This window comes from Mytilus galloprovincialis, chromosome 13, assembly GCF_965363235.1.
Source record: "Mytilus galloprovincialis chromosome 13, xbMytGall1.hap1.1, whole genome shotgun sequence".
NCBI lineage: Eukaryota > Metazoa > Mollusca > Bivalvia > Mytilida > Mytilidae > Mytilus > Mytilus galloprovincialis.
This window is the reverse complement of record NC_134850.1, coordinates 62,065,102-62,091,854: the sequence shown is the minus strand read 5'-3', so window position 1 is coordinate 62,091,854 and position 26,753 is coordinate 62,065,102. Positions and strand designations below refer to the sequence as shown.

General features: G+C 32.7%; 1 protein-coding gene across 2 annotated transcripts; it reads right to left on the bottom strand.

Moving 5' to 3' along the window:
* Positions 1-12,325: 12,325 nt before the first annotated feature.
* LOC143056261 (uncharacterized) lies at positions 12,326-25,433 on the bottom strand. 2 transcript variants are annotated; one of them, XM_076229349.1, is made up of 4 exons: positions 25,329-25,433; positions 17,519-17,789; positions 15,961-16,339; positions 12,326-13,588 (listed from the first exon to the last, which is right to left on the bottom strand). In XM_076229349.1, exons 2-4 carry the CDS (start codon positions 17,672-17,674, stop codon positions 12,546-12,548), a joined length of 1,578 nt encoding a protein of 525 aa, XP_076085464.1. In that variant the 5' UTR covers positions 17,675-17,789; positions 25,329-25,433; the 3' UTR covers positions 12,326-12,545. The 2 variants fall into 2 exon arrangements, with proteins under 2 accessions (XP_076085464.1, XP_076085465.1); XM_076229350.1 differs by lacking the exon at positions 25,329-25,433 and adding an exon at positions 17,967-18,038.
* Positions 25,434-26,753: the final 1,320 nt, after the last annotated feature.

The following is a 26,753-nucleotide window of genomic DNA, read 5'->3' as shown; positions in this document are numbered from 1 at the left end:
TAAAAACAATTAAAATACCCATTTCCCCTTAAAAGCATGTTACAGAGCTTCACATGCAGACTGAGCCCCCTCACTCTCAGTTTGTTCTAGTAAAAACAGTAAAATACCCCCAATTAAAATTTGATAAAAACAAATAAAATACCCTTTTTTTCCCATAAAAGCATGTTACAGAGCTTCACATGCAGACTGAGCCCCCTCACTCTCAGTTTGTTCTAGTAAAAACAGTAAAATACACCCAATTAAAATTTGATAAAAACAAATAAAATACCCTTTTTTTCCCATAAAAGCATGTTACAGAGCTTCACATGCAGACTGAGCCCCCTCACTCTCAGTTTGTACCAGTAAAAACAGTAAAATACCCCCAATTAAAATTTGGATAAAAACAGTAAAATGTCCCCAATAAAATTTGATAAAAACAATTAAAATACCCATTTCCCCTTAAAAGCATGTTACAGAGCTTCACATGTAGACTGAGCCCCCTCACTCTCAGTTTGTATCGTAAAAACATGTTACAGAGCTTCACATGCAGACTGAGCCCCCTCACTCTCAGTTTGTATCAGTAAGAATGGATACTTGATACGTATGGTAGGGGACGTTACTATACCTAGAGCAGAGCGTTAGTATCTGTGAACCCTAAACACAGATGGCGACTTAACTTACCATACTTGTACACAAGTATCTAATGCTAACTGATACATAATGTTGATAAAAACAATTAAAATACCCATTTCCCCTTAAAAGCATGTTACAGAGCTTCACATGCAGACTGAGCCCCCTCACTCTCAGTTTGTATCGTAAAAACATGTTACAGAGCTTCACATGCAGACTGAGCCCCCTCACTCTCAGTTTGAGTACCGTAAAAGCAAAAATGTTTTGACTGAACCTCCGCACATCAGTCAGACTGAGCCACCATTTTCAGTCACTGAAAATAATTTTTATTTGATTTTATTTTGATAGTCCTAAATATAATAAAATTGAGTATGGAAATGGGGAATGTGTCAAAGAGACAACAACCCAACCATAGAAAAAACAATAGCAGAAGGTCACCAAAAGGTCTTCAATGTAGCAAGACTTCTGCACCCGAAGGCGTCCTTTTTACAGCTGGTCCCTGAACAAAAATATACTAGTTTTAATACAAAGCTTTATTACAACTGTCACATAAAGTTAACAGTAACCAAGAAAACTAAACATTGACCAATGAACCATGAAAATGAGGTCAAGGTCAGATGACACCTGCCATCACAAGAGAAAACACTCATCAAAAAAACTTTGGAGTCTCAAAACCTGGTCATTCTTGTGTCAATCCGAAATAGACAGGATACACTGAGCTGCTTCTAAAACTGATGAAAAGCTACAACTCTATCTAGTAACTGAGAAGTGCTACAAAAGTTATAAATAAGCAGCACATTAACAGTAACAAGAAAGGCTGTTAACCCTGTTAAATTTTAGACGGCAGCAATTTCAATATTTAAACTTATAGAATTGATGAAGAAAATAGAAACTACATGAGACAAAACAGAAAATAAAATACCCAGTCCCTTTTCAAACAATAAGATATTTCCAATTAAAATTTAGATAAAAACAGTAAAATATCTCCAATTTAAATTTGGATAAAAACAGTAAAATGTCCCCAATGAAATTTGATAAAAACAAATAAAATACCCTTTTTTCCCATAAAAGCATGTTACAGAGCTTCACATGCAGACTGAGCCCCCTCACTCTCAGTTTGTACCAGTAAAAACAGTAAAATACCCCCAATTAAAATTTGGATAAAAACAGTAAAATGTCCCCAATAAAATTTGATAAAAACAATTAAAATACCCATTTCCCCTTAAAAACATGTTACAGAGCTTCACATGCAAACTGAGCCCCCTTACTCTCAGTTTGTTCTAGTAAAAACAGTAAAATACCCCCAATTAAAATTTGATAAAAACAAATAAAATACCCTTTTTTCCCATAAAAGCATGTTACAGAGCTTCACATGCAGACCGAGCCCCCTCACTCTCAGTTTGTACCAGTAAAAACAGTAAAATACCCCCAATTAAAATTTGGATAAAAACAGTAAAATGTCCCCAATAAAATTTGATAAAAACAAATAAAATACCCATTTCCCATAAAAGCATGTTACAGAGCTTCACATGCAGACTGAGCCCCCTCACTCTCAGTTTGTTCTAGTAAAAACAGTAAAATACCCCCAATTAAAATTTGATAAAAACAAATAAAATACCCTTTTTTCCCATAAAAGCATGTTACAGAGCTTCACATGCAGACTGAGCCCCCTCACTCAGTTTGTTCTAGTAAAAACAGTAAAATACTCCCAATTAAAATTTGATAAAAACAAATAAAATACCCTTTTTTTCCCATAAAAGCATGTTACAGAGCTTCACATGCAGACTGAGCCCCCTCACACTCAGTTTGTACCAGTAAAAACAGTAAAATACCCCCAATTAAAATTTGGATAAAAACATTTGTGGACAAGGCTGATGACACAACGTAGGAACACTATGTCTACCTTTTGAGTAAAAAGTCACAGGCCTGGACAAAAGTTTATTACATTGCAATCAGAATAGTAGGTATGCGATGTGCCAGATAAATGTCATTATGAAGACAGGTTAAATCCCTGTCCTGTGCATTGGAAGTCATTTTCATATCTTTCAATTTTTAAGATATCCTATCAATTCAAAATATATGTTGTATATTAATGCGATATCTTATTTAATTTGAAAATCCCCGTGTTGTGGGAAATATCTAGTTGATTATATAGGTAACCACTGAAGCATTGTGGTTGTTATGTGTGGCGTCATAATATTTTCATATTGACCATCAATATATGAATTAAAAGAAACATAGCGTCAGTACTATTGATTTATATAATTTTTAAGTCGAGACAATAAACATAATGCAAACCTACCTTGTATGAGGTACAAATGTCCTGTATAAACAAAACTCTGGAACCCTTGTGGTACTACATCATGTACAATCTTAGTCTGGTTCAATATCTGCAATAAAAACATAATAACTGTTGCTGCTAAAAGTTAAATTTGTTTATACACCTGAGATAAATTATGTAATTTGTCTAACAGAATGATTGTTTTTATTGTTCTAATATTTTTTACTGATTATGATATATACAGTCTTATCCCCCGCCCCCTCCCACCACCACCACCAAAAGAAAAGAAGAAAAGAAATGTTGAACAAAACCAGGGCGAATGGACTCTATGGGCAAACGAACTCAGGGTGAATGGACCTCAGGATACCAGAAATATTGGAACATACCTTCACACATTTCTCCACAATTGATGTAATTGATTCACAAAACTTGGCATATTGATAGTTATTCCTGACATGTTGAACCTTAATAAAATATCTAGAATCTTTCATTTTGACCATTTATGCAATAAAATCATATCAGTTATATGTTGAAATAAGAGATATTACAAATGTTTAACATGTTATAGAAAACTTACTTTTTTTTTTTTATAAAATCAAAGATGTCCATTAAATATGAGTACAAACTATATCAGCACCCCTCAGTTCAAGATATAAGCAAATTCTAACCAAGACAATAGAATTTCCCTCAAAAAAAAAACATGAGACTTAATGAACCAATCATTATAAAGAAGAGAGTTGTCATACCCCAAACTTGTAAAACCTAAACGGTTACAACATTAACCTAACTCATTGGTCCATGAAGATAATCACTAGTGCATGACTTGAAACTACTCACTAAGCAACTTAGAATTAACTCATCAGATATATTCATTTTTTAATTAACTGTCCATTGTATAATCAATGTAGAGAATCACTGTTTGCACAAGCTCATGAACACTGTCAAAATTTCAATAACTTGGACTGCAAATCAAAATTTTTATGGTTAATAACCACTAAAGATCAACATATACTGAAAAAGTTATGCATTTTTCTTATCCAGAGTTTTCAATTGAGATCCACAAATTCTGTTAATGGCTAAATCTCTTTTAGTTTATCTATATATATATATATTTTAAATTCAAAAATTGAATTTAAGTGCACATTTCTCTATGTGTATGCATATTTCTTCTATTAATATGTAAATGCTTATAAACAAACTGCAGTAAAACTCTAAGGTGCTTCTCATATTCCTCCAATTGTCAAAAAATATAATTATATACATAAATATCTAGTAATTCGTTGCTGTGTGTACATGGGAGAAAAATACCCTTATATCTAATCAGTTGGGGCTGCATATCATTTGTATGCAACTCAAAACACCATATCTGTTTAAACGGGAATAATCCTTACAGAAATTGATTGATTGTCTCCCATATTACTTTCTATTCCATGTGCATGCAATAACTGTTCAGAGTTCTATTGTCATGTATTTCATTTTATTATTTCATTGTTATAACAAATCATTGTAATCATTGTATGAAATTTAAAACCCGCAAGGGTCCATAATTGGATTAATAAAGTATTCTTATTCTTATTCTTATTCTTATACTATTTTAATAGAATATTGTTATTAAAAGAATTAATAAACGTTTAACTCAGCTAGTCTGCCTATAAGTTTATTCACTGGAAGTTTTGCAAGTTTCATGTAATATTGTAACGTTTGTGGGTCATCGTAAATTCCCCTTTTCTATTTTTAGATACTATATAACACTATAGTTGTCCGGTCACTTTTTCGCGGGGATCGTTTTTCTCGTGCTTGAGACTCAATGTCCCGACTTGGATATTTAAACCACGCTCTGCTACCAAATGCAACGTAATTGGGTGTTCGTGTGTATACGTGTTTTTCTTTCATAATCTGTCTCATGACATTATACCCTGCTAGCTCAGCCATTTACGTTACTGGTAGAGAGGGTTCGGCCTGTGCTTTCGCTCCAGGACTTCTGACAGCAAACTGACAATACAACGAAACAGTAAATTCAATAATGACAGGAATAAGAAACCTAGAAATGACCAGTGATGACGATTTGCCAAGCAATGTATTTGCTCATAGAACAAATGACAAAAATTCATAAAACATTTTCATATTTAATAGACAAAGACAACATAAATACATAAATCATATCGCGGTATCTCCAGGGCAAAAATATCAATTTAGAATTTCAATACACTTTCGAACTTCCCCTTTTTGGACAAACAATGCGGTGAAAAATACCCATACAAGTTAACCATTTCAAAGAAGCGTTTGGCCTTAGTGCTAAATTATCTAATTGAATAAAACAAAATGATACTAGAATTTTGAGGTGTCCGTTTACTTAAAATATTGAGAGCTGTACATTATCGTTTTTAACTAAAATATTTCCCATTCAATCAAGTTGTGACGTCAACCTTCCGAGACAAAATAAATATACCCACTTGTTCCCACCGACTTTGTTAGACTAGATCATGAATCTCATTATTCTATGACTAGGGAACAAAAATCGATCCAGTAAAAAAACCCATCGCATTTCCCGTTTAGTTTTCAATCCAACCAGAGCAATGTCTGAAAAACGTTTTTCAGTAAAATTGACCAGTTCAAGATCCAAAACCAAAACATGCGATAATACAAAATTCTATTTCAGAGTAATTAGGCACGAACAATCCCGTAGATTGCATTGACGACCGTTACTCCAAAATATCCCTCGGATTAACCATCTGTCTGAATATCGCTATCAAAATGAAACCCATCTCTTCATAAACCCGAAATAATAAAATATCTAGCTAGTGTACAATTCTCTCTATTTAATCTGGAACGGAAACGTAACATTTTAGAACTGTTTGACTATGAGATCGAAAAGAAATATATCAAATGTTAAATAATAAATATTTAAGTCAAACATCGAAATACAAGATAAATTGAAATTTAAAGTACAACTTACCAGTACGAAAGTTTTCCCCAATCTAAAGAAATACTGTCCTGACGAGGTTTAAATATCCAAGTCGGGACATTGAGTCTCAAGCACGAGAAAAACGATCCCCGCGAAAAAGTGACCGGACAACTATAGTTATATATAGTATCTAAAAATAGAAAAGGGGAATTTACGATGACCCACAAATGTTACAATATGAGGCAATCTGATTCTAAAAAAATCCATCTGTATCTGCAGAAATATTGCATACAAGTGTTATGTCATACCAAAAGATTACATCCCAGCTCCTTTGTTCTAACAGGGGTTATCTGAGCCGGATCTGAGCCGGATCACCCCAGTTTGAATTTCTTTATTGTACATGCTTTCCTTTGTTCTGTAACAATTTGGCGGGAATGTCAAATCCACTATCAAACTTAATTCTATAATTATATAGACATGACAGAGGCCATCTATCAAAATTGACGTAGAAAAAATCCAGTGTATATGGACTATATGCTGGGATTCCAGCTCATGCAAGACCTTTGGCATATCCCACTACATGGTACCAGGACGACTGGATATGAACTAACAGTTATTTAACATACTTAAGGAAGCAATATTTTTTTTAGTAAAATGGGTCGAGTTGGCAGACCTTTATTAGTAGGGGTTTAAAAAAATTTCGTTAAGAAGTGAGTTGTCAGACTGATTTGATTTGATTTCAATTTGATTTTACACTTTTTCAAAAGTGAGACGAGTCGGTAAACAATAATGGGGCGATTTTTTGTTTGTTTGTAAAGTGGCGATATAGTATGGGCTGATGGGCAAGTGGGTCAAGTTGACACTGTTTGATATTGCTACTCACGGGGGGGGGGGGGGGGGGGGGGGGTCTCAACATGGGATTTTGGGTACAGGTGTGCAGCTGGGATTTTAAAAACACCCCCCATTCATATATTGAATAATTGTGAAATCCCTACCTATACATATATTTCACAGTGAAATCATAACCCATTCATATATTTATGACCCATTGATATATCACAATCGGTCAATTACTACCTATTGATATATTTCCTCGGTAAAATTGCACCCCATTGATATATGGCACTGGCTACGGTTACATGGAAATGTAACAATAATAAAAATATTATTGTTACATTGGAGACTAATTGGCGGAATGCAAAGTTGGGTAAGGAACTGATTAATTACGAGTGTAACAATAATTCTTGAGGCTACGGTTATATTACGTTATTGTTACATGAAAAAACGGCTATGTACGATGGGACTAGTAATATGTACTAAATAATAAAAGTTGAAAACATTTATTTTATATTTACAATACATACAATTATTACATACACGTTTTTTATTTATTTTTATTTACAATGACAGTTTCTACATATCCACATTTTTTTTATAAAACCTCTCCAAACAATATTTGTATATAGGATATAGATTTAAAATAAGGGGGAAAAGTTACCTTTGGTTTAGGCTCCATCTGATTTTGAAACGAAATTACGTCCTCCATGAATACATGTATACAGATGTTCACAGTTAACAAACTTTGCTTTTGATATATCATATTTTTCAGAACTACGTTTGTATAGTTGTATGAAATGTGTGTCTTGTTATTAAATCAGTTTCGTTTCAAACCAATCTAAAGTTTTAAATGTTTCACCTAGAACTAAATTGGTAATAGGAATCTCTTCATCCTTTGTTCAAAGTATAATGACAGTTATGAGAGTAGGTGTGCAGTTAAATACTGAGAAAAGGACGCTTTTCTCAGCCTGACTCAGTTCCCAACAACAAACCATTGAACTATAATTTTTGCCTTTGACACTACTTATCTGAAGTAAAATTGAGAATGGAAATGGGGAATGGGTCAACTCAAAAGCGACAACAACCCGACTATAGAGCATTCAACAGCCGAAGGCACAATGCGTCTTCAATGTAGCGAGAACTGAACTCCCGCACCCGGAGACGTCCTTCGGCAAGCCCCTTAACAAATATGTATACCAGTTCAGTGATAATGGACGCTACACTAAACTCCGAATTATACAAAAGAAACTAAAATTAAAAATCATACAAGACTAACAAAGGCAAGAGACTCCTGATTTGGGACAGTATCAAAAAGAACATCAAAACCATTTAAACGTAAAACTATTCAAACACAATTTGTTGAATAATAATATTTATTATTTGTCATTATTACAAGTATTATTTGGTACCCATGAAAGAATTAAGCAACAAAACTATAGAAGATTTTAATGTAATAAATCCAGCGTATATTGCTGTTTTTCATGTAACAATAACGCAATGTAACCGTAGCCTCAATAATTATTGTTACATTCGTAATTAATCGGTTCCTTAACCAACTTTGCATTCCGCCAATTAGTCTCCAATGTAACAATAATATTTTTATTATTGTTACATTTCCATGTAACCGTAGCCAGTGCCTACTTTAATTCTGGAATACAAAAAGTATGATTAGAAAATCTTAAATGATCGTCGAACGATATAAAATATTTGAAGTTGCACATAAGAAATAGTGCTCAATAGAAACCACTTCGTTGTTTATTATCCCTTGTGCTTTTGTCTAAGATGTCATAGAACAATTGTATAAATATTTCATCACCGAAAATGTCAAATTACAAGTCGTTTACATTTCCCAAAAGGTGCAGGAATATTGTTTGACTAAATGAAGTGGTTTAACAATGCTTGTTTTTAGGACGAAAAAGAGTAGAAGTACTGTACATTATGATTGTTTATTTATAATGCCCTGCACTGGTCAAGACAAGTGACGATAGGGTTGCAGCTTCTCGTCAACCATAGCAGACTTTTTAGCTCACCTTTCCTAAAAGGAAATGTGAGCTTTTGCCATCACTTGGCGTCCGTCGTCGTCGTCGTCGTAAACTATTTCAAAGATCTTCTCCTCTGAAACTACTGAACCAATTCAAACCAAACTTCATCTGATTGATTCCTAGGGTATGTAGAATAAAGTTTGTGTTTTAATTCCTATTTCTTAAAAAAACATGGCCGACATGGCTAAAAATAGAACATAGGTGTAAAATGCAGTTTTTGGCTAATATCTCAAAAACTAAAGCATTTAGAGCAAATCTGACAGGGGTAAAAATGTTCAATAGGTTAAGGTCTATCATCCCTGAAATTTTCAGAAGAATCAAACAACCCATTGTTGGGTTGCTGCCACTTAATTGGTAATTTGAGGAAATTTTGCAGTTTTTGGTTATTATCTTGAATATTATTATAGATAAAGAGAAACTGTACACAGCAAAAATGTTCAAGTAAGATCTACAAATAAGTTCATATGACCAAAATTGTCAATTGACCCCTTAAGGAGTTATTGTATTTTAATGACAATTTTACACAATTTGTTCATCATATTTGCTAACTTTAAAAAATCTTCTCCTCTGAAACTACTGAACCAATTTCCACCAAACTTAAGCTGAATTATCATTAAGGTGTCTAGAATAAAGTTTGTGTTTTATTTTCTGTTTTGTCAAAAAATATGGTTGCGATAGCTAAAAATAGAGCATAGGGGTAAAATGCAGTTTTTGGGCTTATATCTCAAAAACTAAAGCTTTGATAGCAAATTTGACAGGTGTGAAAATGTTTATTATGTCAAGATCCATCAGCTGACACAGAAATTAACAACTATAAATTACTGTACAGCCTTCAACAATTAGCAAAGCATAATAACCAATTTGGCTGTTGACCCCTTAGAATATTGGCCTTTTAACTCAACTTTACACAATTAGTTCATCATGTTGTTTAACTTTTAAAATATTCTCCTCTGAAACTTATAAACCAATTTGAGCCAAACTAAGGCTAAAGGATCCATATTGTGTTTAGTATATATCTATTTTTAGCTCACCTGGCCCAAAGGGCCAAGTGAGCTTTTCTCATCACTTGGCGTCCGTCGTCCGTCGTCCGTCGTCGTCGTCGTCCGTCGTTAACTTTTATCTAGTTTAAAAATTGTGTCCGGTGACCCGGTCAACCATCCAAGATGGCAGCCATGGCTAAAAATAGAACATAGGGGTAACATGCAGTTTTTGGCTTATAACTCAGAAACCAAAGCATTTAAAGCAAATCTGACATGGGGGTTAAATTGTTTGTCAGGTCAAGATCTGTCTGCCCTGAAAATTTCAGATTAATCGGTCAACCCATTGTTGGGTTGCTGCCCCTGAATTGGTAATTTTATTATAAGGAAATTTTGCTGTTTTTGGTTATTATCTTGAATAACATTATAGATAGAGATAAACTGTAAACAGCAATAATGTTCAGCAAAATAAGATTTACAAATAAGTCTAGCTACCGAAATGGTCAGTTGACCCCTTTAGGAGTTATTGCCCTTTATAGTCAATTTTTAACCATTTTTTGTAAATCTGAGTAATCCTTTACAAAAATCTTCTACTCTGAAACTACTGGGCCAAATTAAACCACACTTAGCCACAATCATCATTGGGGTCTCTAGTTTGAAAATTGTGTCCAGTGACCCGGTCAACCAACCAAGATGGCCGCCATGGCTAAAAATAGATAAAAGGGGTAAATTGCAGTTTTTGGCTTATAACTAAAAAAATAAAGCATTTAGAGAAAATCTGAAATGGGGGTTTAATTGTTAATCAGATCAAGATCTATCTGCCCTGTAAATTTGAGATGAATCGAACAACCAGTTGTTGGGTTGCTGCCTCTGAATTGGTAATTTTAAGGAAATTTTGCTGATTTTGGTTATAATCTTGAATAATATTATAGATAGAGATTAACAGTGATCAGCAATAATGTTCAGCAAAGTAAGATTTACAAATAAGTCAACACGACCGATATGGTCAGTTGACCCCTTTAGGAGTTATTGCCCTTTACAGTAAATTTTTTACATTTTTCATAAATTTTTGTAGATTTTTAGAAAATATTTTCCACTGTAATTACTGGGCCAAGTTTATTATAGATACAGATAATTGTAGCAACAAGAATGTTCGGTAAAGTAAGATCATCAAAACACAATTTTGTTATGAATTTATCTGTGTCCATTGTTTAATATGCACATAGACCAAGGTGAGCGACACAGGCTCTTGAGAGCCTCTAGGTTTTTTTTTTTATCAATTTTGGAATCAAAAATAATTTTTTTAGGAAAAAAACATAATCCACCTTGAAGTTAAACGATCATTCCTTTTAAAAGCAACACGTTCAGGTTGATGCTAAATTTCGGTTCCCTTGTTAATACATGTATACTTACTATATTGGTTAACCTGAATCCGTTCGTCCACAGAACTGTAAATCATTTTCGTTGATTCTGCTCTGCATCAAATTTCATCATATTGATGTATCTTACAATGAAATAATTGATGAAAGTACTTATATGAGATAGCCACATAACAATAAGTTGACGCCACACAACAATAAGTTGACAAGAGAAGACTATAGCTATAACACTAAGGTGCCATTAAATAGAATGAAAACCGCTTTAACCTCTAGTAGGAAAGGCGTAGATAGTAATCGCCAAATGTTTTGAATATTTTTTCACGATATTATATACATTTCTAGTATAAAATCATCCAACAAACGTTTTTCCTCGCTTCGCTAGGCGCTTTATCTTCAATAGTTAGCCCCTTTTAAAAAAAAATCTTTGATCTATCCCTGAACAGTGAGAATTAATTGTCTTCCCTTTCTTTTTTACATTAGACCATACAGATTTACACCTTTGATATTAATGCGCCGGTTACCAAATTTGAAAACAAATCTACACAATGTAATAAAATGAGAAAAATTTGAGAATGGAAATGGGGAATGTGTCAAAGAGACAACAACCAGACCAAAGAGTAAAAAACAACCGAAGGCCACAAATAGGTCTTCAAGATAGCGAGAAAATTCCGCACCCAAAGGCATACTGCAACTGGCCCCAACCATAGGTCTGTTGTTCCTTAATCGAGGTTGATAAATTCAACTTGTCAAAGTAATGATAAAATATTAAACTAAAATATGAATATGTTTACCCTTCCGGAAAGAACCATATCTTATAGAAAAATTGACATGACCAAGCCACACATCCCCTTACCACTTCATCCCTGACATCCCCGAATAACAAAGAGGAATAGGCTAAAGGCCACCAAAAACTGAACAATAAGAATACGATTTTACACAAGGTCACTATCAATGAGATCACTAGGTCATATAACTGTCACTATAACAAATTTATTTACCATTTATATAATACAGTTTGACTAAAATTAATGTCCTTTCCTTCCAAATGGTCATCTAGTAGAGGTTTATCATAAGAAAGTAGTACAATTCCATTTATCAAAGTAGATTTATATAAAGAAAAATGTTGTCCGGGGAAGTAGATGAGTAAGAAGGAAACCATAGATGTACTACCCATGGGTATTACATTGTACATCTCTGAATATACTGACCAAATGGTCGAATTAAATATTGTTTTGGAACGCTTTAGCAAAGAAGTACTATTAATTGTTTTCAAGAAATAAAGCATGAAGCAATGATCAACTATATCAAATATATTTTAATAGAAACATTTACTAGAACAAATTTGATGATCATTTACAATTAAGTAACCAAGCCTTTGAGTATTGTTAAGTAGAATTGATATTCTAACCCCATAAAGACGAAAAGATTTCAATAAACACATGATTTTCTAGAGTCAACATGATGTAAATAATAGACAAGAAATATGTACAAATGAACTATATATAATAAAAGTATTTAAATAATTTTAGAACATTCACATATAGATTTAGGACAAAATCCTTTAGAACAATTTTCTAAACACCATCCAACCATTTTACGGTGAGATGCAAATTTTCCTGCTCCTTGACAGTGCATTTTTCGAATAGGTTTAGAAAGTGTTCTTTTTGAATTTGAACTTTGAATTTTATTCGGAACAACGTTCTTTTTATGCGAAAGTAGACGAAATAGTCTGTTTTTCGAATTTGGCACTACATTATGTTTCACAGTTTTTATTGAACCCTGATTAGGAGCACTAGTTTTAATAGTATGAATTTTAGAAGGCCTTGAATGTTTATATTTATGTGTGGCAATACTGTTTATTGCTTTGGTTTCGCACGTGCACATGACTTTCGGGCAGTTTCCCGCGTTACAATTTACACCACACCAACGATTTGTTCCTTCAACGTGTTCGAATTCTTTAGTTGCACGACATTTTGATTCGCTGGCTACAAAGCCTTTTGGTCCATCTGTATATTTTTTTATCACAGTAGGTGTCCGCCAATCCTCATCAACAACAATTTCGCTAAGCATCATGGGACCGTCTTCTTCCTCTCCGATATCAGCTTCAATAACCGTAGGTTTGGAAGAAGGCCAGTGATTGGACGGTCTTTTGTAGGTATGTTTCTGATTGGTGTCTAGTACTGAAAGCTGATTGGCTTTCCCAAGTTCAACAATGTCGTGTCCAATAGGATTCCATTGAACAAGAGCTACCCGGGATCCACGATTTGTCGAAATTATAGTTTGCAATAAAGTCCAAAGAACACTAGTTAATTTATCAAAAACCGGAGATGCCCCAGTTTTCTTACCAATAGTACTAATTAAATCAGAAGGATTTGAAAGCAGTTTGAAGTTTGATTTAAAGGCTTCATTGTGTCTGATGTTAACAGGTTTTCTCATTGTCAAACCTTTTCCCACAGTGTTTGTTGTTATAGTAACATCTGAACATCCATAGAATTCCTCCTGAGGACCATATCCTTTCCCACATTTTCCAGTCTTTTTATTGCAACCCCATCTGTTACCTAAAATATAGTAGTAATAATTTTACCTTATGTAATAAATCTGTATTTTGATTGGATGAGAGACGTGGTAAAATCGTATTATTCACCAACTTCTCTGTTATGAGATTTTCTTTTTTTTTTTGTCAGCTCTTGAAATTTGTACTTCTCAACCGGTATTTTTGGCAAATACTTCTTGTAAGCATGGCGTATTTGTATATTATATCATACAAAACCAAATAATTCTACAGTTAAAAATGTTCTTAATTTATGTAAACCACGGTAGCAATTCTTTCTTATGATTAGCAATTCTTTCTTATGATTGAAATTGTTTTTACAACTTTTTTGCAGAAAATTAGATTGATTTTTGCTGTTCTTTAATTTTTAAGTGAAAAGTTTGTCTACCTGTTCTGAGAATACTATCATCAATTAAACTGAGAGTTAAAATCTATATGAAAAAAGTGCAATTCCGCCAGATATTCATGTGTCCTTCCAAGGAACATCGTCCGTGGTTTTCCTATGTCCTATCATACCGGTATATGTTTTGCCATTTGTTGAATTAGGTTTGATTCCTTTTTGTTAAATGTTTTAAAAAACTGTTTAAGACACTAAACGATATGGAGCCTCACATAATGTAAAGATATCTTCCAATCATTGAAGACATAATATTACCTCATTTTTTGTATACTTCGTAGGTTTGTTGTCTTATTGACCTATACCCTGCAACATTTAATCGTGTGTTTAAGCAAAGAAAGACAATATTTGTTGATACAATTCCCTTCTATGTATTTGAATTTGGTTTCCAGAATATAGCTGTGATCATTCCCTTTAATGACACTTGATATGTTATGCTGTCGATTTGGTTGCATACATGTTTATAAGCAAATAAATCTAAAGCAAGAGAAATGCTCTGAGATGAAAATTGAAACATAGGAAAATATAAAAATCCGTTGAATAGCCCAGTAAGTCAATAGTTACGGTTACGACGAATAGTGCAGTTTGGCAGTCAAAAATGTAAGGTACACAACCAGAGAATTATCCTGTAAAGAATTTATGATACAATGATTTGGAATACTAGATATAGAAAGATAAGGTGTGAGTGCCAATGAGACAACTCTCCATCCAAATAACAATTTTAAAAAAGTAAATCATTATAGGTCAATGTACGGCCTTCAATACGGAGCCTTGGCCCACACCGAACAACAAGCTAAAAGGGGCCCAAAATTACTAGTGTAAAACCATTCAAACGGGGAAACCAACAGTCTAATCTATATAAAATTAAAAAAAATAAAAAAAAACGAGAAACGAGAAACACGTGTAAATTACATAAACAAACGACAACTACGTACTGTACATCAGATAGTCCAGTAAGTAATTTGGGGTACAAAAATATACCAGTGAGTAATTTTGAGTACACACATAGTCCCGTAATGTATGTAGGATACAGAGAATAGTCCAGTAAGTTCATCTTTGTTAGCCAAGGGTTACCGTATCCACTCTTGGCTAGCGAAGATATAGTAAATTATGTGGGGTACAAAAATAGACCAGTTAGTAATTTGGGGTACAAATCTATAGAATATTTTAGTTCTGAAGACATTTAGAGTTCAAATCTAGATGGTTTCAGTGTTTTTGTTGTTGATGTCTATATGTCAGTAAACCTTCATCTGGCGCAATGATTTTATTCTCAAAAATAAAACTTAAGCATCTATACATCCGTAATTAAAGTGTGCCAGACGTCAAACCGCAAACTTCGACAAAAGTGGTAGGCCTACTTAGTAGTCATAGTTTTATTTACCTTGACCTTGTGGTTTACTTGTAACTTTTATAGTTTGTAAAGTTCTGAATGAATAAGATTGCATTTAATAATAAAACCGAAAGGAGACAGAACACATATATTCACAAACATTAGAAAGTGTACATGTATGTTGACCTAATGTTGTTAACGTCTATACCATTTGGTCTGTGGTGGAGAGTTGTCTCATTGGCAACCATACCTCATTTTCTTCTTTTTATACGTACTATAAAATATGCACCAGGAGCTTGTTATGTAGTGGTTGCAGTTTGTTGTTTTTTGTCATATCTGTTTTTCTTGCATTGTTTTGTACATAAATCATTTCGTTAGTTTTCTCGTTTACATTTGATAACATTAGTCATTTTAGGGCCTTTTATAGCTGACTATATGGTATTGGTTTTGCTCATTGTTAGCGGCAATAGGGTGAACTATAGTAGTTTTAAATTCTATGTCATTTGGTCAATGGTGGAGAGCTGTCTTGTTGGTAATCATAACACATCTCATTGTTATATGATCATAAAAAAAAATTGGTCTCTTGTGGAAGTTGTTCTCCCAAATATCATACCACATCATTGTTATATAATCATAGAGAGGAAATACTTACCGGTTCTATAACGCCATTGCATGACACACTGTGAGCACACCAATCCCTTAGGAAGTTTGCCTTTAAAAACGACTATACCATTCTGATGACCACCTACATGATACCGACCATCTTTTGACCCAACAACAAATATAGGATATCTATTCAAACATTTTTGTGTTATCTGTTTTGTGACGTCATTATTTGGACAAATTCGGAATTCAAAATATCCAACATGATTGGCCGTAATGTCGACTGCTAAATCAATAATTTGGCCACTTTTATATTGTCGTGTGATTACTCCGGCGGCATATTTTCCACCTGCTTCGTTTGGTCTCGGACTTGTTTGATATGGATCCCCACACACGCCACAACGACCGCCATATTTTATCCAATGATTCTGAAAATGGAAAAATATATATAACTAAAATACGAAAAGTCTCAATAACAATTGTTTGTTAATTTACGTCCTTCTACGAATACCATCGGCGGATCCAGGCTTGGGACATCCTTTAAATTGAAATAAACTTCGATGTTGTTCAAAAATAAGATGTTAAAGTATGCCCTCCTAAAACAAAATCATAGATAAGGGACCATAGAAGTACATATATTAGGACAACATCTTGCATGGATTTAGACCTACTATTGCATTGATTAAGACCTAATATTGCGTTGTTATAGCTGACTATGCGGTATGGGCTTTGCTCGTTGTTGAAGGCGGTACGGTGACCTATAGTTGTTAATTTCGGTGTTATTTTGCTCTCTTGTGGACAGTTGTCTCATTGGCAATCATACCACATCTTCTTTTTTATATATAATACTGTATGCATATTCTAGACGATGTACTTTTTTCATGAATCACATTTGAATTCATTACTTTTAACTTTTGTTTTAAGGTAGAGGGCAGACAAATCATGATATAACACAACACAGTTTGTCGATTTAGTATCTTTCGTCTAGTATCTTTTATGCATTCACATACTGGATGGGGTTTACAGATAAGACCATAATGTCGTTATGGCCAATACTGCAGAAAACTGGTAAAAAAAAATAGAGAATAGCGGGATACCAATATATAAAGAAGAGAGTAAAATAAAATTGTATTATTTTTTTTATAACAGATAAAAAAGCTTAAAAACAAAGAGTACAGATTTGAAGAACCCCCTACATGTATCCCTAATGAGAGTAAGAGACGGATCCAGCCATTTTTACGAGGGTCAAACCCAGAATCGCGTTTCGTCTTCAGAAGTCTCATTGTAGTTGAAGTTAAAAGTTGAAGTTAAGAATGGGATAGAAACTAACTTATCTTGTTTATTTATGTTCTTCAATGAAATTTGTTTTTCAATTAGAGCACATGAAATTACTTTTATTATTGACGGAATTTTGCAACAGATTTGACTTTGATGAACAAAGTGTCCCAGTTGAATATAAAAAAAAGAAGATGTGGTATGATTGCCCATTAGACGTCTCTCCACAAGAGACCAAATGACATAGAAATTGTACATTATAATTCATTATCAGCCTTCAATAATGAGCAAAGCCAATGAAGCTTGTTACTGTGTATTCATATTTGACTTACCTGAAATCCCCCACAGTTTAATTCATTATCATTTGGATTAACAATTGTTTTAAATCCTCGTCTCCACATAGTCGATCTGGCCGGAGGTTCCCATAGTTTTCCATGTCCAATAACGTTTCCAACACAAAATATCCATATGAAAATAATTTCTTTCATATTTCTATGCCTTTGAAATGAAAACAGGTTTCATATTTTGGGAAATTCACGAATCATCTGAATTCATGGAATTTGTCTATACATCTTTCTGTATGAAACCCATTACTGGTTATGTCTGTAAATTAAGATATTATAAGAGAGTTATTATTGTAAAATCTAAACAATCGGATAGTCGGTCTGAAAGAAAATGAAAAACTTTTTTTCTGGATATATTTTAATCAATAACAGCTAATTAAATGTATATAAAGCTAAGTTTTAACATTAATGTATTGAGTACGATATATGCACTTACAGTGTTAATTTTTGCCCTTAAGATGTAAATAATTGTAGAAAAGTATCAACCAAATAAATGACTATCACAAAAGGTAATTATGTTTACACAAAATGTGTTTTAAGGCAATAAAGATGTATCTGGTATTGGTCAACGGACATTAGTCCATCAACTTATTTTACATGTTTACGCCTACATTAATAGATATATTATCTCAAGATTGTGTCCATTAATAGATTGATTTACTGTTAGTGGCTGAAAACCATGCCAATACACAAGTATAATGCATAATTGAAAAATAAAACAACAGACGTAGAGTTGTCTCATTTGCACTCATACCACATTTTCTTTTGTCTTATTACTGCATCCCATTTAAATTCATGTGTTATTTCTATTAATAAATTAATAATCAATAAAAGATCTTACTTGTGGAACTTGCAAGCTGCAGTATGTTGGTGAAACAGAAACTAAATTCAACATCAGACTTAACAATCACCGGTCGTTCTATACAAAAGGAAGAAACTGTCCAATTACGAGACACCTCTTAAGAACAGGACATACTTTTGATAATATCACCTTTCAAATAATTGAGGTAAACCAAAATTGGGACACCGAAAGAAGAAAACAGAGAGAAAGGTTCTGGATGCATCAGTTACGTACTCTTGAACCTGATAGACTTAATGAGAGAGATGAAAAACAGTTCTACCCAAAACCAAAGGAATAAATCATGAACTTCATTCTATTTAACGAAAACAACTATTTGTTTAGATTTAAAAATTGGTATGTACAATAAACGGCAAAAATATATTTTATATAGACCATCAATCAATATGTTAAACTTTTGTGTAGCTCAAGCTACAAAGATATTTTTTGTCATGCATACGATTTCACCTAGATAGATACACACGCCCGATGAAGCTAATTTGTTTAGCGAAATATTGCGTGAATAAAATATAAAATATGACAACTAATTTTATAACACTCATTAGTGTGTCTTAGACACTTATATAAAAAAAAAGATATATAATTTTTTTTTGGTTCAATCATTAATGAAAGTGTAATAGTGAAATAATCTTTTAGAAAACAGTTTAGATTTTTTCCCCGTAATTTCCTGTATTAATACTGTAGACCATATACTTTTGCAAAGTCATCTTCTCTGATCTTGACATATATCAGTGTATATTTGAATATTTCCAATAACAATAAAATTGATATGACTGGTCAACAAAAATGTGATAAGAAATTCAAGGTGGCGGGAAATTCATTGTATATACATACATTGTACTTAACAATTATTTTTAGTCATCAAAGTGAACTTATTGTAATACATTTAGTATTTAACCGAATTTCAAGGAAAATTCAAATTGGAAAGTTTATTATCAAATAGCAATAGCAAAAGCTCAACCATATCTATCAGAGACATATTAGACGAATGGACAAGTTAAAATGTACCATGGCCACTAGCCATGACCAAATTGGAAACCATGTACATTTTTTGCAACTATTTTGATAAAAAAAAATTATAGGGAAAACATAAAATAATATCTCATCGGCGAACTATTTCGACACACCAAATGTTCTTCGTCAGTGTCAATTTTCTTCCTCTCTCAAAATGTGTGTATATATATATATATTCCTTCTACAAGCAACACCATTTTATTATTGTATTAATTAGTTACTTGTCCACAGTATTAAATAGTAAAAAATGAACCACAAGTGACAAGTGTTTGTTTGTAATTGATAATGTCATTGACATTTGACACGTAAGTCACCTTAAAAGGAAACAAGAAACCATAGCTTATGTTCTATAGGATTTGACATAACTGTTCTATACGGTTATATAAATTTAAGGAATTTTTGGTCCTCAATGCTATTCAACTTCGTACTTTTAATGGCCTTTTTAACATTTTTTTATTCGAGCGTCACTGATGAGTCTTTAAAGTTTGTAGACGAAACGCGCGTCTGACGCAAATACAAAATTGTAATCCTGGAATATGTGATAAGTTAATTTATACATGTATTATTATAGTTTGATTTAAAGACTAATTACAGTAAAGTTAAGTTGTGTCCCTCCCTTGACATTTCTGTTGCTGATTCAATAAGTTGTTGTTGGTTTTTTTTATTTGAATCGTTTCACACTTACATGGTTCTACTACGGGTGTACATTCCTACCTTGAATACAAACTAAGCGTCTGGCAAGGTCAACAGGGACGTTTATAGCTATCTATACGGTATTGGTTTGCTCTCTGTTGAAGATCATACGGCGACCTATAGTTATCTACGTTATTTGAATTCTGGTGGATAGCTATCTTAACTTTACAATAAATAAAGATTTATACACTGAGTTGTTTCTTTTTTTGCATTTATTTAAATCAATTGAATTTGAATGTCAGAACACGAGGGAATACAATTCTGAAAATCTACTTTCGAAAGCATTGCTAATTACGGGGTTCTTAATATTTGTAAGCATTTATACATTTAGGGCTTCAAGGTGTATATCTTGATCACGTTTTATATTGATTTATTAATTTGTGTCTAGAGCCACTTTTTAAAAGCACTATTGTGTTGATTCGTAGCTGTCAGATTTTATTGACGGAAGGAGCCGGATTGCACGAAGAGACACATCGACCTTCCGTATAGGAAAACGGACATTTCTAGTCAACGAATATGGCAGTCGAACGCACATGCCACATACGGGTCCGTACTGGACTCAAACAGTTACCGGTACCTCATGAACTTTTTACAGACTAGTAGTAACACGCGTTTTAGTTAACCTAGGTATACCTAGAAAAGTCGTGTTTTGTAGTAAAACTATCTATTTTTGTTGTTTTGTCATAAAATAATTCTAATTTACCGTATTTGGCATTTGTATATTAACATTGTTGACAACCGTTTGTTGACAGGCTTAACATAATGACTAATGATTAAAAACTGATAAGAACAGTAGGCTTATTACTATAGCTATCAAACTATTTTTGGTCTATAATGTATTTATGACGATATGACCTAGAACAAAACGCAACGAGAAAAAAAAAATGCTGATGTAAAACTTTTCAAAGAGAGTAAAAGCTTTTTTTTTTAATGTTTTTTCTTCTAAAACATGTTTAACTCTTTACCGTTATTCACAAAAATAGAAAAAATTAGGCATAATGACCGAATCGAAATAAAATATTCTTTTGTGTGGAGCAGACGGTATTTAGAATATGTTTAAAAGAAAAATCTGCCTAAATCATAGATGGAATTGAATTTTTCGATTTAAGCTGCAAGATACTAGTACTTTTTTCTTTATTATGTAAGCCAGCTAAAAGAAGACGTGATAAGTTGTATCATTCAAAGTTTTAAATCATTCCAAGTTTAGAAAAAAATTGAAACAAATTTAATGGAAGTTATCATTAACGTTATTTTCATGATTTTACTCCTTAAAAATGGAATTTGGATTTTGAATTATAAGGACTGACGGCAATATTTTTTTCTGTCAAATCGAAATAACCTTAAAAATGTGATGCACACTTTTTTAATAACCCGCTATACGGATTATTCAGTGTACACAATACATGTACATACAGTCATTCCATAAATTAATAGAATTGGGGAAATGTCTTACCTTCTAACGACGATGAACTCAAAATCAGTACTAAAAAAGTTACAAAAATTAATATTGAAAATTAGCCTAAATATGTAAATAACGACAGAAAAATCATTGTTATAGCAATTCTTTAATAAATTCAGAAATTTGAATATTTTTTTTACGTCTTTGAATATTTTTTACCCATTTCCTTAAAAACTATCCAACGAAAAGTCAAGTTTTGAAAAAAGTTAATAATTGGTGTCAATTATGTAAATTTCATGTTGACTTTTACGATTAACCTTATGCATTTTTATATTGATGGAATGTAGTTTACTAAATGATTGACAATAAATAAAGCGTAGATAAATAAATTTGACATAAAATAAATTATTAATCAAGTGAATCCAGTCATGATGAAGTTTATTGTCCTAAATGTGGTAAGAAGATACAAAAGATTTTTAGTGCGTTTCGTCTTTTCACTGAAAACAGACATTTATCAGAAATCTTTACCTTTTATTTTGTATTCTATGTAGGTTTCGGAAGTAAGTTGAATAGGTGAGCTGCATGTGAGATAAGAGTGAGGTGCCTGATAGTATAAGGACTTGATGTTTTTGATATATTGAAGATCTAAATTGATGCAGATTATAGATATATATGTGCAAGATAATTTTATCAAGAGAAAAAGTACATAAGACTACTAATATAAAGGTTCCTGGTTCGATTCCCGTTCCGGGATGAAAATTTCAGGGACTCAATTTTCGACTCTCCCTTGACACCATTTTCGAGTATGGTCTTGAGGAAACGACAATAGTCTGTTGGAAGGGGTCGGTAAATAGCTGACCCGTGTTAAGAGAGAGCCATATCTCTTGCACGTAAAAGACACCCTTGTAGATTTCAAAAAAGGGTAGGCTTATGCCGCTACAAGGCAGCACTCGCATCCGCAAAGTTGATACGGATTAATATAAGTTAATATAAAGCTTGTTTCCCAATCCACTTTAAATAAATATGTTTAAACTAAAAGATTGTTATAATAATTCAAAGAAAAAGAAAATACAACATCCCAAACTAAGGCCTTTCTAACTCAGGAAAAGACAACCTTGGCTGTAGTTGGCAAAATTTTTAGTAATTTTTTGGTTCTAAAGGCTCTTCAACTTCATATTTTATTTGGCCTTTTCAAATTTATTAGATTCTAGTTTAGTTTAAACATATTTTATTTGCTGAATTAAAGCAAAATGGATTTGACACAAGTAAATCATACTTATGAAGTCTTCTCCATAATACAATATAAAGTTACAATAATAGTATAATATAATGGACATGTATATAAAACAAACAGTTTATTCAATATAATACTAGCTTTCATATGTGAACAAAGAGGAAAGTAAAAAGAGAAAAAGAAAGTTTGAAAAGTCGTATAATTCTGTGACGACGACTTGTGAATTGATGACAACGATGACGTTCCGTGTCAGTAATAATAACGCTCTATCAAGGCATAAGAAATCTGTTTAACCTTTTTATGAAATTTTGAACATGTTTGAAAATTGGAATATTTTATTCGTTCGAAAGTTCCAAGTGTTCGCAAATTAATAGTTTTGTATCTAAAACAAATTTTTCAGATAGCCAGTTAAGGTTATGGAATAAGGTTTTTCTACACAATGTGTATTTTGGGCAAACGAAGAAGTGATGGTAGACATCCTCAATATCGGACCCACAATGGCGAGAAGGATCATCTATAATATTAGATCTAAATAGGTCATTGTTTAAGAATGAAGCGGAACATCGCAATTGCGTTAAGATAATATTTAATTTCCTTGGGCCGTACAAATAAAACGTTTCAATTTTACATAATAGACTATCGTTTTTTAATTCTTTCTTAAATTTAGAAATAGAGTCGACACTGCGAATTTTTGGATCAAGTTTATTCCATTCACGTATAATCGAGGGAATAATTTAAACGATTCAGTAGTAAGGGAAAGTCTGCAAAATGGAACAATAATATCATGACCATTTCGCAACGGGTAGTTGGTTGTATTTTGTACACAAGGAGGTACAAGATTACATAGATATTCTGGTGCATGCTTTTGGTTCATGTGATAAAACATTTGTAATTTTCTTCTCCTTCTTCTTCCAAAAAGAGATTCCCAGCCAACCTCAGAATATAAAGTTTCAGTTTTTGTAATTATTGGTGATCTGTTACTATTCTTGCGGCCTCTAATTGCAAATTTTCTAATTTATGTGAGTAGTCTATTCCACAATTATCCCACATTTCCGTGGCATATTCAAAAATGGGTCGAATAAAAACTAAGTATAGTTTTTCTAAATTATTTCGAGACAATCGGTATTTGAGTTTACGTAAAACATTTAAGTGTTTCTTTACACTTAGAATTATACTTTCAATATGATTGTTCCATTTTGCGTCACTACTGAAATTAACTCCCAGGTGCTTATGAGATTTACTTACAGGTATATTTCACCATTTAAGGTAAAGCTAAGGTCTGGAGTCTCAATATTTGAAAAAATCATAATTTCGGTTTTATCTGGGTTAAATGACATAAGCCATTTAGAAGACCAAACATCCAGCTCTTTCAAGTCGCGGTCGATAACAGATTTAATCTGTTCTCCGTCGTTACCAGAATAATTGAATGATGTGTCGTCAGCAAATAGCCGACACAGTGAAGTAAGCTTATCAGCAATATCATTAATATATAAGATAAAGAGAAGAGGACCCAGAACCGATCCCTGGGGAACACCAGCTGAGACATGACAGAAGGAAGAAGACGAGTTATTTAATACTACTCTCTGTTGTCTGTCGTGTAGATAATCCTGAAACCAATTCAATACGTTTCCGTCAACACCATAAGCTTTTATTTTACATATAAGACCCCTATGCCAAACTGTGTCGAAAACTTTAGAGATGTCACAGAATATAAAACAGTTTATATCTTTTTTTTCAAGGAGTTTAATATGCAATTATATATTTCTAAGAGTTGATGCTACTGATTCATATGTGATTTATCACCTGTTTATAGATTTATTTTACTATTTCAATTTTCATATATTGAAATTTTAGTCCAACATAACGACCATATGTCTTTCTGTAAACGAGTTTTGATTCAGATGCATTATCATTCTGGGTATATACAACCAGAATAATGGCTTTCGAGCTTAATTCATTGTTCGACCAATAAAAAAAAAACGGATGAAAAACATTGTTTCAGAAAGGAAGATATGTTTAAACTTTTTTCGGGGGAAGGTGATTTTTTTTCTAAAATGGGAGGTGTACGTCCTCCACGCCCCACCTAAAACCGCCACTGATAATCATCTTATACAAATAGCCATTGTACTGAACCTTAATGAAGTAAATACACGCACTATATGTAGAGTTGAACCACATCCTCTTATTACTAAAGAGTATATATGTTTTTTTTCCATATGATGAAGACGTTTTTTGTAACTCAATATTGAATCTCTACACCCCCTTTTATTTCCAAAGGAAATAAGTTATCAAAGGTACCATGATTATAATTTGATACGCCGTCTATATAAGACTCATCAGTATAAATAACATACTTAAACCATGAGATTTTCTAAAACTTGAAATCACACAATTTATATATATTCAAAACACACATCACAAGAGATGATTGACTGGTGCCTTACCACAAAAAAATCTATGCATCCTTGAATCAGGGTATGTCAGTTTTGTATAATAATTATAAATCTGTTTAGTACTGTTGTATATGGTATTTTTCTTAAAGTTCTAGAAAATTGTTTAACGATTGGGACTTTTTATCCTTATTTCATCATTTACTTACATTTTAGATAAATCCAACATAAAATGAAAAATCACCAAAACCCAACGTGGTCACAAGAGACGTTCTGTCTAAAATCCTGACCATACATATATCGGACACAGCTCTATGTCATGTTATATTCGCACGGATCGTTGAATTCCATGCTTGTCAGATGTCTCTGTTTTATGTGATTTTCTTCATTTTTTTCCTAATAATAATGACAGAATGAAATTGACCTGATATGTAAATATATAAATAACATTTGATGTGTTGTATCTGTTCATTTTGTAAAGCTACACTGAAATAATTTCCATTTCATAAAAAATATGAATATACTTAATGATATACCTTGCTTTACTTTACATGTATGGCTTGTCAATTTACATTTATTAAAAACCTTCAACCTTGTTTTAAAACAATTAACCTCAATAGAATGAAATAATTTTTGTTTAATAAAAAAATATGAATATAATTTATGTTATACGTTTCTTTACTTTACATATGTGTCTTGTGTCAATTTACATTTATTAAAAATGTCCATTCTTGTTTTAAAACAATTAACCTCAATAGAATAGACATTAAAACAGTTTGATGATTAATTTTAATTACATGTACAAGTCAACAATGCTTTACCCATGTTTAAAGCTCATAAATCAAATTCAAATATACAAGATACATCCTCGTCCTGTTGTTTCTGATGGATAGTTGTCCCTTGCTCATTGGTAATCATACCACATCTTCTTAGTTTTATTCAAGCGAAAGATAAAAACCTAAGGAAATGAATGCCCTCCACTGAACATGTTACGATACCTTGATCATTGAATGTTTAAATCAAGATTCGAAAAATGCCACGGCAGCAAAGAGGACACAAAAACACTTGCGATCAAAACACTTTCCTGCATTTACAAACATAAAGAACGCTCAAACCCACAAAATTAGAAAGTCAAGGATGATAAGATACATAAAAAGCATGCAAAACTATCTGAACAAAATGGATCTTTAAGTTTAGCCTAATTTATCAAACGTCATTGGCAACTTTGTCTGAGTGAGGGGGTAAATACCCGATAATTTCATAACTCAAATATTTCAATCCCTCAGACTCTCTCCGTGTCGGATTTTCTTCCACACGAGGTTATGCGGCTATCGTAGAGCATGGCCATTGAAAAATTTCAACAATGCACTGACTCCTTAGTTGATCATACCCTCAAGGACTAACACTGAGTTCATCCGTAGCCGTATCGAGAAACAAATGATCGATAGTCAAATATATTCCGGAAATGAGCTTGGGGTTGATGCCTAAAATCAATTTTATAATAATAAGCATTCATTTTATTAAAGTGTCACATACTTGTCTACAGATTTTTATACAAATTATATAATATGCATTGCACAATGATAAAATAAGGCAGATAACCAGCCTCAATAGGCTTATGAGACACTATATAT